This window comes from Macaca thibetana, chromosome 9 (assembly GCF_024542745.1).
Source record: "Macaca thibetana thibetana isolate TM-01 chromosome 9, ASM2454274v1, whole genome shotgun sequence".
Lineage (NCBI taxonomy): Eukaryota > Metazoa > Chordata > Mammalia > Primates > Cercopithecidae > Macaca > Macaca thibetana.
The window spans coordinates 105,983,758-105,996,804 of NC_065586.1; the positions used below are offsets into that span (position 1 = coordinate 105,983,758).

Here is a 13,047-nt window from a genome sequence, read left to right on the forward strand (position 1 = left end):
GCCTACAAGTAACAGAACAATGAGAGCTGTGGCCATGTAGGTAAGACACTTGAGGTATCTACTATAGGGTAAGTTCTGGAAAACTGACTTTTGACATAATTTTTATTGTGTTTTGCATAGCAGTGACACATTTTAAAATCAGAAAAAAAAAACTGAGATAAAAATACCATATTAGGTTTTCTAGAGAAAAGAAAAAGCTTACAGATAAGCCCCCAAATGTGCAGCAAAGCCAGGGGTCTCCTCTCAAAGGGGCCCTACCACCTGGGAAATGTCTGCCACAGAACCAGCAGCCCTGGAGATCAGCTCACCTGACATGCTGGGGGACAGCACCATGAAGAAAGAGACAGCTAAGACAAAGCACAGTTTTGACATTTTTATTCACTGATCATAAATATAGTCTCATGAGCATTAAGGTGATCATGAATGATGTACTAGCACCTGGAACATGACCATCATGGAGCACTCATTTTTTCCCCATCACTGGCCAGAGAAGTCAGGGCAACTCCCTTTCATCAAGTGTTCGACTTTGGAGGGGCCCTCCTTCTGGTGCAGCAATTTTATTCTTGGCTCGTTCTCAACAATTAAAAAATCATAAAAGACTCAGTGTTTGCAATAAAATATCAAAGAGGATAAGAAGATTTTCTATTCTTCTTAAAGTCTAAAGTAAAAAGGGGAGGTAGGGAAGAAGGAGAGGAAAGGGGAAAGATGTCAGGGATCTGCCACGTTTCTTCCTTTCCCCAGACCATTTTGTAAAAACAAAACCAGGGAGGTATTAATGCTGTTTGGAGATGGGTTGCGTCTCTCTGATAAGCCACTCGAGAGCTTCCTGGCGGCCCTGTTTCTGCAATTCCTTCCCAATCACGTCCCTGCAGGTCAGGTGGTAATTGTTGAGCCAGTCGCACTGCAGGGGAGAGAAGGACAGACACAGTATTCACCACCCCATCTTTAACAACTGGATAAACAGGTCAACAGCAAGGGCCCCATGTGCTAAGATCACAAGCTGAGAGAAAAGGTGTGCAACACCCTTTCTCCTTACTCACAGATGAGTGTTTTCCTTGTGTTCAGTTTCCCTGGAAATACATAGGACCAGACTTCATGGCTTCTGATGAAAAGGCCCCCAGAACAGTTTACTATTATAGACAGTAGACTCTAAGCTCCTGCTCCCACCTGTGTGGCTTCATTCCCTTACACCTGAGCCATCCTGAGAGGCGGTAAGCTGGGGAAGAGCCCCTGGACTCTCTGAGAGCTCCTACTAAGAGAGACACCCGAAACTGGCCTGCCAACACACTGAGCTACAGATCCTATATCCACTGAAAAAGCTGAATACAAAAAACTAGGGTCAGTCAAGCCCATGAGTGTCTTTTGAGTGTAGCTGCCTAGATGAACCCAAAACCTGCGGTGGTTAAAGACTGTGGTGCAGCAGAGTGGGGCTGGGAGTAAGCTTAGTTTTCAGACTCTCAACTCAACATGCCACAAGAACAGGAGACAAAAAAGAGAGAGAAAGGAAGGACCTGCTGGCAGGACTTGGTGCCTGGGCAGGGGCTGATCCACTAGACATGATGGCAAAATCCCCCTTGGTTGTACAGGGAAAAAGGTGAAGTCTGGAGTGAAGCAGGTTTTACCAAGAGGACAACAAGCCACTCTCACCACTGTCTATGGGGTAGCTGTCTGGAAGCTGAGGAGACCGATAGTGCCACGGGTGTGGTTGTCATAAATGAGTCAAAGGCCATTTTGGAGGGCAGGGATGTTACAAAAGTACTGGCTTCAGGGACTACAATCCAGCCAGGTACCAAAGCCCCGCTGGCTTTAAATAACCCCAGCTGGGGTCAGGATGGGCACACAAGCCCATTAATTACAAAGGACTGACGGCAGACAGATAGGGTGGTGTTACCAACTGGCTGTGACCCAGCCAGGGTTCCAATGCCTACGAGAAGAGCCTACTAGCCTACTAGCCCCTTCTGGGAGTCAGGGAAGTGATGGGGGCAGGGGACGATAAGTAGGCAAACTGCTATGTGTCCACAGCAAGGCCAGCAGGGCTACAAAGCAGCCTACTGGCTAAAGCAGCTCAACAGTAAGGCGAAGGCAGCATCCTGGTGTAATCCTGGGGCCACAGCCAAACTCCCAAAGCCCTTTTGGTTGAGAGCAGGGAGGGAAAAGTGGGAGTGTGGACAGCCTCGGCGGGGCCTGAGGACCATCACGAGGCCCTGACAGTCTGCAGCTGGCCATATTCCCATCCGAACAAGGTCCTTTGCTGCCATCTGGTGATAAGTGATGAGAATGCAGACCCCAACCAAAAAGTCCCTAAAGTGACTCCAAAAGACAGGCTAAATAGTAAAGGGCAAATGACCAGATATTTTAAAAGCCAGGTATTTTAAGAAGACATTATCTGCCCCACAAAGAGTAACTGGCCGAAAGAATAGTTCAATGATGTGGGCATGCAAGGTGCAGGAATGAACCACAGCGTAACACAGATCCCTGGTCTATGTCCAATGTCACGGGAGTAGACTGATTCTTTCTCCTTCAAGGAAAAATGGCCTCGCTTAAACTTCCTCATACACTACTTCCCTGGATAAAGGGGAATGTCATATGGGAGAAATGCCTCCTGATGGGTACACTTTATGTGGACAGGAAAGACAGCATGACCTAGAATTACTTGGCAGGAAGCCACAGCCTTGGACTCCAAGAGTACGAAATGACGTATTACTGGAAAGCCCCTTGCTAAGTCCCTGGAAGCTGTGCCCAAGGGCCATTACAAAAGACACTGGTTCCTATGGGGCAGAGGGATTCTAAGCAGGGTGGCTCCCATGCCCACCTATGTGTTCTCATTTCCTCTCAGCTAAGGCAACACTTACAGGGGCTGGACAAGAGCCCTGGACACTGGAAAGACTCTTCCTGCTGAAGAGACACACTGGACACTGTGCTGACAGGCTGAGTCTCCTTTTCCACATCCATCTGCAAGCTGCATAACCCACCCAGTATCAGCAGGGCCCATGTGGGTCCTGTGAGTGCGAATGTTCAGCTGAACCAAGGGCACGGATGGTTAAGCAGAGGCACTCAAGCACAGAGGAAAGCTAAGCAGGAAGTGGGTGGCCTTTCTCGTCACCCACCTGTGAGCTGGAACAGGCAGGAGGCTTCTAGCTGGGAGAATCCCGTGCCACAGCTCCTGTGGAAGGGAAGGTCCTTGACCCCCAAAGACCCTTTCCTTTATAGTGCCAAGAACAAGGCCCAAGCGGGCACCAGTGAGGAAATTGTCCTGCCTTGAGAGGCACTCAAAGGCCAGCGGCTGCCTCAAATAACAAAATCTTATTCCCAGAGTAAACCACCGTGCTTACCCTGCCTTCGGCTCCCACCAGTCATTTGCTTTTCATTGAAACTTCTGACCCCTGCCTTGCTCTGGAATTTGTGTCCTCCTGGCTTCCAGTTTCCTGGTTTGGGAACTGTTTTGTCTGTCTAGTGCTAACAGTTCCTACCCCATTTCTTACCCTTGTTTCTGCTGTGACCTTGATCATCTGTGTGACTCTTCAGGCCTTACTCATGTCCCCAGGACTGCGATCTCACCTGGCCTTACCAGTCCAGGGTCTGAAGGAGTTAAGACCCATAACCCTCTGAGCTAAGCAAGTAAGCACTGTTGTGCCCCAGGCTTTGTGAAGGGTTTCACTGCCCCAGAGTGACCACAGTAGTAACCGAGAAGGGCTGGTACTATCTTTCCCTTGTCTGTGTGAAAATGGGACACACGATAATAGATTTTGCTTTGCATTTCATTAAAGTTTCATGTAACACAAGAAAACAATCTGGTATGTACAGTGGCCAAGAGGCCCCACCATCCATCTGGCTTCTTGTAGGGAACACACATAGGCTCATATTTGCTAAACACGCCTCAGTGCAGCTACGGAGGAACAGTGCAGCTAAACAGTGGCGTACGAGTTCCACCCACAAAACCCTACAGCCCTAGAATGGCTGTGGGGAACAGGACTATCTCCACCTGGAAGCCCAACAAATACAGGAAAAGCTCAAGAGTCCTCAGAAAACCTAGGGCTTTCAGACTCAACTGGCCTAGACCTCTAAATTTAAAAATTACAAAGTGAAAATGAATTAGAGAATTTAGGATTTAGAGAATGGATTAGAACTATTTAGGGTAGTCTCCATCTCCCCTAGTAACATGCCTGCCCACCAAGACTTCCCCATTACCTCTTTGTCTGTAAGAGAATCCACATCTATCATTTTGGTCTGAATTGGAACCAAAGTTAGAGGTTCAAAGGTCAGGCTTCCCCGGTTATTAAAATTATACTGTGGGAGAAAGAAGAAAATAGACGTTTTTACTCCTCTTTACTGTGCTGAAGCACCATGAGGTCATTCCATCAGCATGCCATCCCTCAGAGCCGGGGTAACTGGGAGCCAAGATGCGGTGAGCTGGTCACCACTTTTCACAGACACACAGGAAACCTGATGCCACTTTCCAAGAGCTCCTCCAGTGCGCAAACAACGGCCTGTGCCATCAGGAAGGGCCAAACAAAGGGTGCTGAGGGGCTCCCAGCAGCAGTTCCACAAGGCTAATGTCTACCGTGACAGGAAACGGGGGCAGGGCAAGGGGGTGTCTGGGCTCAAGGGCATCTCTGGTTTTGATTCTCCAGGATGCAAGGGTGTAAGTCCTCAATATCATTTTTTTAACAGTCAAGTGTGTGGCCTGCCTTGACCCAGCCAGGCCCGTCAGGCGACAACACATCTATCCACTGGAGCACATAAGAATATGTCGGGTTTCTGTTCATGGCAGCTTTTGGGAATAAGACGGGAGGTCACTTCCAAGAATAGTCACTTCCATGCCAAAGCAGAGAGCACATCCCCACGGTCAACCTCCTTGCTGACACAGGAAGCTACTTCCCTCCACCTGTTCAATTCCACCAATGGAGGAGGCACAAACAGGTCTTTTAGGTAAAGCCTAGGGCCTAAAACCCTGCAGCCTTGGTAACACTGATGAGGGAAGAGGGTGAAACACCTGTCTTGTATTGCCTTTGAGGCTGACCCTTGGATAACTCAGGGTTCCTCAACTTGACCTAATAAAAGTCACCTGGGGAGTGTGACAAAATTACAGCTTCCAGGCCCCCCACCGTGGAGATTCTAGGGTCTGGGATGGGCCTGGAAATTAGCACCTTGAACAGGCATCCCCAGCAGAAGAGACAACAGGCCGCCTATAGGAAACTGTGAGCCCCAAATTATGTGAAGCAAGCATCAGCCTGATGGTCTGTGAATCCCAGTTCTGGATCCCAGTTCATTAAGGATTTTCTTTCTGGCTGTGCAGGCAAGGAGTGTGGTTTCCAGGAAAGTCCCTGATATCTGGAGAAGAAGGCTCCATGTTGGCCCCAGAATGGCATACTCTTGGCTCCAAAGACATTAAGTCTTCATCTTCCCACATTAAGGAACAGGAAAAAATTTTTTAATAAATACTCACCTTGGTCTTCACAGGAACCACAAGAACAACATTCTCAATGCGAATTCCAAAAGCCCCATCTTCATAATACCCAGGCTCTAAAACAAACCAAATCCCAAAAATGAGAAGCAGCCCACGATGATGATGTCCACAGACAGAACCTTTCACTCCTGGGATGACTGCCCTACTCCAAAGGAGAAGAAACAGGTGAAGGGCCCACTCTATCCAGTGTAAGAGCCCAGAGATGCCACCTTCTCTCATATGGCCACTTTTTTATAAGCATTTGAGGTACAGAAAGCTAGACTCTGAAGTCCCTGCACACTGGCTACGGGGTAAGGAGTACAATAACAATGGATCCACTAAATAAATCATGGTTCACATCCATAAGACACAATAATGAAAGCATTAAAATATATTTACAAAGACTTGGCAATGACCTGGGGAAAGCAGTATATCAAGTAAGAAAGCAGAACATAGACAAGACACCCAGTATGATCTCAGTGGTTTTTTTAAAAAATGATATCTACATATCTGAAAGACCAAAAGCTAATACAGCAAAACATTAAGTCATGTTTCCCCTGAGTGGTTAGATTGCAAATGATTTTCATTTTCTTTTCACACAGTTCCCATCTCGTTTTTTCTAAAATGAACATGTATCAGTTCTATAATCGGAAAACTTCATTATTGTTAGAAAGGGAAAATTATTGCCAATTTAAACTAATTAAAAAATAAAAAACAACAAATAGCTTTCAAAAAGGCTCAAGGATCCATGCATGCCCCATATGTGATGGATACTTACCATCGGTGACAATCATGCCTGCCTCCAAGGGCTCATCAGAGAATGTTTTGTAACTGATGCCGCAAGGACCCTCATGGACATTCAAAAAAGACCCAACACCATGTCCAGTCCCGTGCAAGTAATCTAGGCCTGAATCCCATAAAGCTGAACGGGCAAAGGAGTCAAGAAGGTGACCTGAAAGATAGAAAGAGCCACTTAATGATATTTGTACAGAGCTTTAAGACATTAGATTTATTACGTTTGGCTCCAGAACGTGAAACAGAAACCAATAGGTAAGTTACTGGAGGGTTCAGATTTCAGCACAGCACAAGGAAGAACTTTCTAACAATCAGATCTCCTGAGGAACAATCAAAGTTCAGTCCGAAGCTAGCAATCATCCATTCAGGATGCTGGTGAGGTGCGACAGACACCTACAGCACACAGAGGCCACAGAAGACACGGACATACCCTTCCCAGCTCTGCGACCCTAAGGTTTCAGAATTACAAAGATGAGACTCTAACCAGACTGCAAGCAGGCAGGCAGGCATGACAGATGAGGCAACTGAGGCCTAGGGAGATGAGTACACGTCTCATCTACCCAGAAGCAAGGCAGCCCAGGTCTTGTCAATGCCCAGTCCAATGCTCCACCTACCAGGCCTCAAGCAAAGTAGTACATAGCTGAAGTCAGGGTCCCAGTAAAATAAATCCTAAGAATCCAGAAAGGAAGCACTAGCTCAGTACTAAAGGCCAGACAGGAGGCTGCACCAACTTCCACTCAGGCCCTGTGACCTTCCCATCTGGTTTGTCCTCTCCTGGGAGCCATCCACATGTGTCGTCCAATACCTAAGTGGTCAGGAGAAAGGTGCACAGTGGGTACTGGGCCCAATCCTAACCCCAGCTCCCTGAGGCCTCTGGGCTCAGTCAGTGGGTTCTGCAGACTCACCCCATGAGCACCTGGCTGGGCCTGAAGTGGGCTGGGGACCTCACAGTGAGGGAAGGACATGTTCTTTCACTCAAACATAGACATATTTGATTCTCGAACAAGAAAAAGAGCCTGCCATGTGACAGAATGCACCACCTACCTTTGGTTCCAGTCGGGAAAACAGCTGCACTCACAGCTATATGGCCCTTGAGGACATATGTGAAGCATTCCTGCAAAGAAAACCCAGGGGCATGTTGCAGAATGGGGACAGATGCCTAATACTGTAGTTTTCTGGTAGTTCACAAAATCCTGCCTGCTAAAGTTTTTAGCAATATCACAGAGACAACGTAAGTAAAAAGAAAAAAATCTGGTGGAAAAAAAGCCTGGCCATGGGGCCAATTTCCCAGAAAATCTTGAAATTCAATTTAGTAGAAGAGCACTGTCAGAGAGATGACCCCACAGGACTTTATAATGAACACTCTGACATACTCCATCATGTGAGCCTTAGAAAGAATGGAAAAGTAATAAAAAGTACTGATGACCCTAGCTAACATTTACTGAGCGAGTCCTCTGTGCCACACACTATTGTAAGCACTGCATGTTTGATCCCACACTTCGCGATAGAGGCACTACTGTTATCCTCGCTTCACAGAGATTCAGTAGCATGCCCAGATCACACAGTGCGGAAGTGGCAGCATCTGGCCTTGGGGCCAAGCAGTCTTGCTTCAGCAGCTGTGCTTCCTACCACCATCCTATCTTCAGGGGTTATCCCCACTGTCCGGACAAGAGAAGTGCTACTCAGAAGTGTAGCGGCTTGCCAGTAAGGTGCAGAGTCAGGACTAAAACTCCTTTCTCCTCAGCCTGATTGAGCTCTTTGAAAAGCACAAAAAGAGTCACACCAAAATAATCCTAGACGCAAGGTCTAAACTCTTCTAAGGCACTGGTGCATACAAAGGGACAAGGCAAGGGACCAAGACAATGAAACCTGCCCCACTACATTGCATAAAACCCTTTTCCTTGGATAATCTTCCTGAAGGAGCTCCTTTGGACAAACGGATTCATTTAGGTGCTCAATCAGCATTTGCTGAGCAGTGACTATGATCCAGGAACTGGCTGGGCTCAAGGGAATTCACAGGCAGCTGGGAAGGTGAGTCCTTTTATTCTTATTTTTATGGATGGTGACGCTAGTAAATGGTAGAGAAGCTCTGAAGCCAGGTCTCCAGACCCCTGGTACACATCTCTCCGCCTCACAGCTCTCTCTCCCCTTTCCATACCAATCATACCAGAAACTTAACAGAGTCTGTCATTTCGGAAAGTTCCCAGAGAGTTAAGCCTGTAAATAAGAATCTCGAAAAAAGAAGGGGGTGGCCTTCAAAATCAAATCTAGACACTGCTTATAAAAGCATATATTTCACTATCTCATCTCCAGCCTCAAAGGCATTTCCTGACTCAAGAGAAGGCCAAAGCTATTATATTTAAACTTGCAACTGAGCTGCCCTAACCGCAGCAGAATGCTTTAAAAATTTCTCCAAATGTCTTACTCCAATAATTAATTACATGAACCTCGTGAAGCAGATAAGCCTGACTCCACAGCAGTGAGTAATTTTACTACCCCACATGTAATTTTTACTTCTTTATACTATCTCTTTTCATAAAAGCAATGCTCTTCTTAAGAAATCAGAGAGGACCTCTTAAGGTTTTGGCCTCCACCTTACCTTCTCGTAGGCTGTAGGGGTCCCAAAATGCATTGTCCGCGTTACATCTGTGGTGCCATCCCTTTCCAAAAAAAAGGACAAATTGGTTTCCCGTCAAAATAAGCTTTAAGTCAAATATGACACAGGCCAAGCATGCAGACAAGTGAGAAGCCCCACACAATACTGGTGGGCATGTACAACAGCACAGCCATCTTTGAAACTAGTTTGCAGTTCTTTAAAAGGCTAAACATAGTCACGATATGACCCAGCAATTCCACTTCTAGTTATATATCCAAGAGAACCAAAAACATACATCCACACAAAAACTTGTATATGAAAGTTCATAGCCACATTATTCATAATAGCCAAAAGGTGGAAACAGTTGAAATGTCCAACAACTGATGAACGGATAAACAAAATGGGAGACTATCCACACAATGCAATACTATTCAGTAATAAAAAAGAATGGAATACTGATACATGCTGCAACATGGATGAACCTGGAAGACATTGTGCTAAATGACAGAAGCCAGACACAGAAAGCCATACATAATACAATTCCACTTCTATGAAGTGTCCAGGATAGGCAAATCCATAGAAACAGAAAGGAGAGTAGTGGTTCTCCAGGCTATTGGAAAAGGGGGGAGTGACTGCTATTGGGTATGAGGTTTCTTTCTGGGGTAATGAAAATGTTCTAAACTTGATTGTGCTGATGGCTGCAAAACTCTGTGAATATACAAAAAAAAAATTAATTGTATATTTTAAGTGGGTGAATTACATGGTACATAAATTTTACCCCAATAAAGTTATTTTTAAAAATGAAACAAAATGTGAATGCAGGGATGGCTAAATAAAGTGGGAGTGACGTCAGCCCCTGACACACACATTCTTGGTCTACAGCGTAAGGGCTGCTTCACGAGAGACACTATCACTGGGGTTATGAACAAGACGCAAGAAGGCAAAGAAAACAGGAGCCCATCTCTAGCAAAAGAGGGCTAAAACCCAACTCCTCCTGTTAGAACAGCAGGGGGATTCCTGGACAGAGACCCTAAAAATATCCAAGTACATATCTTAACATATACTAGACTATATCCCTGACATAGAAAGGATAACTTCTAGAATTCTGCTAAAATTTCAGAAGAGAACAAAAGTTTACACCATTACCAAGCAATCCTTAGCTCTAGGCTGATATTATTAACACCCCTGTGTCCCAAGGCCAGGCATGGCTGCCACATAATTGGCTGAGCTCATTCAATAATTAGGTGCTCCTAGGCCGGGCGCGGTGGCTCAAGCCTGTAATCCCAGCACTTTGGGAGGCCGAGACTGGCGGATCACGAGGTCAGGAGATCGAGACCATCCTGGCTAATACGGTGAAACCCCGTCTCTACTGAAAAAAAATACAAAAAACTAGCCAGGCGAGGTGGCGGGCGCCTGTAGTCCCAGCTACTCGGGAGGCTGAGGCAGGAGAATGGCGTAAACCCGGGAGGCGGAGCTTGCAGTGAGCTGAGATCCGGCCACTGCACTCCAGCCTGGGCGACAGAGCGAGACTCCGTCTCAAAAAAAAAATAAATAAATAAAAATAATAATAATAATAATAATTAGGTCCTCCCTTAGCCACAGTCCCAAATTCAGTGGGGAATGATGGAGCAGCATTAAAAGGCCTTGCTCGTGCTCTCCTAACGCAGACAGGGTCTATTCTTACTCCTTCTCATGGGTTCCGTATCTAGACCCAACCATATCTTGGGTTCTTCTCTGAGGAACTTTTCCAGAGAAGATAGCTGTGAAAGCAGCAAAACATGGAGAAGGGAATTCAGAAATCTGGCGGCAGCCCTCATTTCTCACCCATTCATTCAAAATGAATCCCTGACTTCGTAAGGCCCTGGGGCGGCTGCAAGTACAGGGAACCGGCAGGCGGTTCATGGGCTGGGGTGGAAAACTTTCAACGGTTCCAAAAGCTTGCTTTATTTCACAGTTGTTTAATTATATTTTTAAAACTTCTGGCCAAGGACTGTAACATTTCTATCAGTCTTTTGTGAGAACAGAGTCACAATTGGGCTATTTCAAATAGGGGTGAAAAAAAGGACAAGACACAGGAACGATTCCATTAGTGGCCAGCACAGGGTGTGATGACCAGCTGAGTACTCTCAGCTGGAGCTCAGCTGTCCACCTTCTCAACTGCCTTGAATCACAGAGTCAAGTTCCACAGCAGTCCTGGTTTACTTACTTGTATTGAGCACCCGAGTCAATGAGGTACACCTCATCCAGAGACAAGGTCCTATTCGTCTCAGGGACTGGCCTAACAAAGTTAATTAAAAATTAATTATTCCACAAATGTAAACACTTAGTGAATCTGGGAGGAGGACACACACACAAGAGCTCTTTATACTATTCTTGCAACTTACATAAGCCTGAAATCATATCAAAATAAGTTACCCAATAAATGAATTATTTCAACTAATATTAAACTTCTACTTTTCAAAAATCCAATCAACCTATCTCCCCAACTGAGATAAAGAGCTCAAGAGGGGAAAAATAACACATTTCTTTATGTCTACCTCTGTTTGTGTCTGGAATAAAACAGGTGTTCAAAAGATAATTGTCAAAGCTAAAAAAATGAGAATCCTTAGAAGCAACAGGACCTAGCTAGAGTCCTGGGAACTGGGACAGGAGCAGCCTGGAGTCACTGCAGACTTGCTTGTCTCTGGGAGCCCCAGGCCCCTGCCTCAGCCTCCAGGCCCCTCCTTCAGCCCTGACCCCAGCAGGTACCTCCCCACTCGCTTCCCTGCCCACTGGACAGGCAGGAGTAAATGTCTCAATTTGGGAGAAAAACTAAAGGAATTTTGCTGGGAAAAGGAATGGATCATGATATTCTGCTGCTGGAGCACTTTTTTCAAACAAACATGAGGTATTTTCAAAAAGTGATCGCTTTCCCCATGCCATTTTCGAAACAGCATCACTGCACTGGGAAACGCCCGAAGGGATGAGAGCACTCCATGCCTCTGCCCTGCAGCTGAAGTGAGGTTGTCCTCCATCTCCAGGTACCACCCCCTCTTCAGCAATAAGGGCACCAGTCCACATACAAGCTGAACAACTGAAACAGACAACCGGTGCCCTCCAGAACCCTGCCTCTAAACAGGCTTCCAACCACCCACAATGAAGAAGTGCCAAAGCAGAGGCAAATTTCGTCCCCACTGGCATGGAATTGTTTAACGTTTTAATTATACACAAAATTCTAGGAGAGTATCCAGCCAGGAAATTCATCCTGAGTTAAACAAAAACTGAAGTCCCTCTGATATTTTTAGGCTGGAACAGAAGCATTAAGCGAGGGAACTGTACTGTCACATCTGTGACTGTCTCCCACACACAGCTTCAAAATCTGCCCCAAGACGAAAAACTCTAAAAGCAATTATTCAAAGGGGGAAAAATGTGTGCCCAAGCACAGCACAGAGAGACAGTGTTCCTTCACTGGCTGTGCATGTAACAGATGGGGAAGCACAGAACTCAAAATACCCAATGCAAAGCAAAGCGGTTTGAATCAGGCAGAGCCGAGGCTGAAGCCCAACGGCCACACCTAATGACATTTCCCACCATCCTGTCTTAGGACTGACAGGAAGATCTGTCAGTCCTAAACATATCAGTGCCCCTCTGTCTCACAGGGAAGGGAGGCTCGGCCCTGTGGGTCCATGGGTTCTTGTAGACCATGTGGTAAAAATAGCACATACTGGGATGCCAGGCTTCAGGCTCTGGGAGACAGGAAGAGAGGGTACTCTCCACCTAAAACAGGTTGCCCCACAACCTAGTGCTAAGGTTTTTTGGTATGCAACTGACGGAGCTCACAAGATATACAGACTAGTACAAAACAACTGCTGTTACCAGGAAAGAAAACCACTCAAAAATTCCAGCCATGGGTCAGGCACAGTGGCTCACGCCTGTAATCCCAGCACTTTAGGAGGCTGAGGCAAGAGGACTGCTTGAGTCCAGAAATTCGAGACAAGGCTGGGCAACACATCAAGATCCTCATCTCTACCAAAAAAAATGTAAAAATTAGCCAGGAGTGGTAGCACACGCCTTTAGTCCCAGTGACTCAGGAGGCTGAGGCAGGAGAACTGCTTGAGTCTAGGAATTCAAAGTTGCAGTGAGTCGGACAGCACCACTGCACTCCAGCCTGGGCAGCAGAGCAAGACCTTGTCTCAAAAAAAAAAAAAAAAAACCCCGCCGGGCGCAGTGG

General features: G+C 46.3%; 1 protein-coding gene across 4 annotated transcripts in view; it reads right to left on the bottom strand.

Annotated features, from left to right (window-relative positions):
* Positions 1-358: 358 nt before the first annotated feature.
* XPNPEP1 (X-prolyl aminopeptidase 1) overlaps positions 359-13,047 on the bottom strand; it is a 63,044-nt gene continuing 50,355 nt past the window's right edge. For all 4 annotated transcript variants that reach the window (XM_050804277.1, XM_050804280.1, XM_050804278.1 and 1 more), the window contains 7 exons: positions 11,044-11,115; positions 8,841-8,901; positions 7,286-7,355; positions 6,225-6,398; positions 5,447-5,523; positions 4,189-4,287; positions 359-901 (listed from right to left, as the gene is read on the bottom strand). In XM_050804277.1, coding sequence (XP_050660234.1) covers positions 773-901; positions 4,189-4,287; positions 5,447-5,523; positions 6,225-6,398; positions 7,286-7,355; positions 8,841-8,901; positions 11,044-11,115 — 682 coding nt within the window. In that variant the 3' untranslated portion in view covers positions 359-772. The remainder of the gene's footprint in view (positions 902-4,188; positions 4,288-5,446; positions 5,524-6,224; positions 6,399-7,285; positions 7,356-8,840; positions 8,902-11,043; positions 11,116-13,047) is intronic.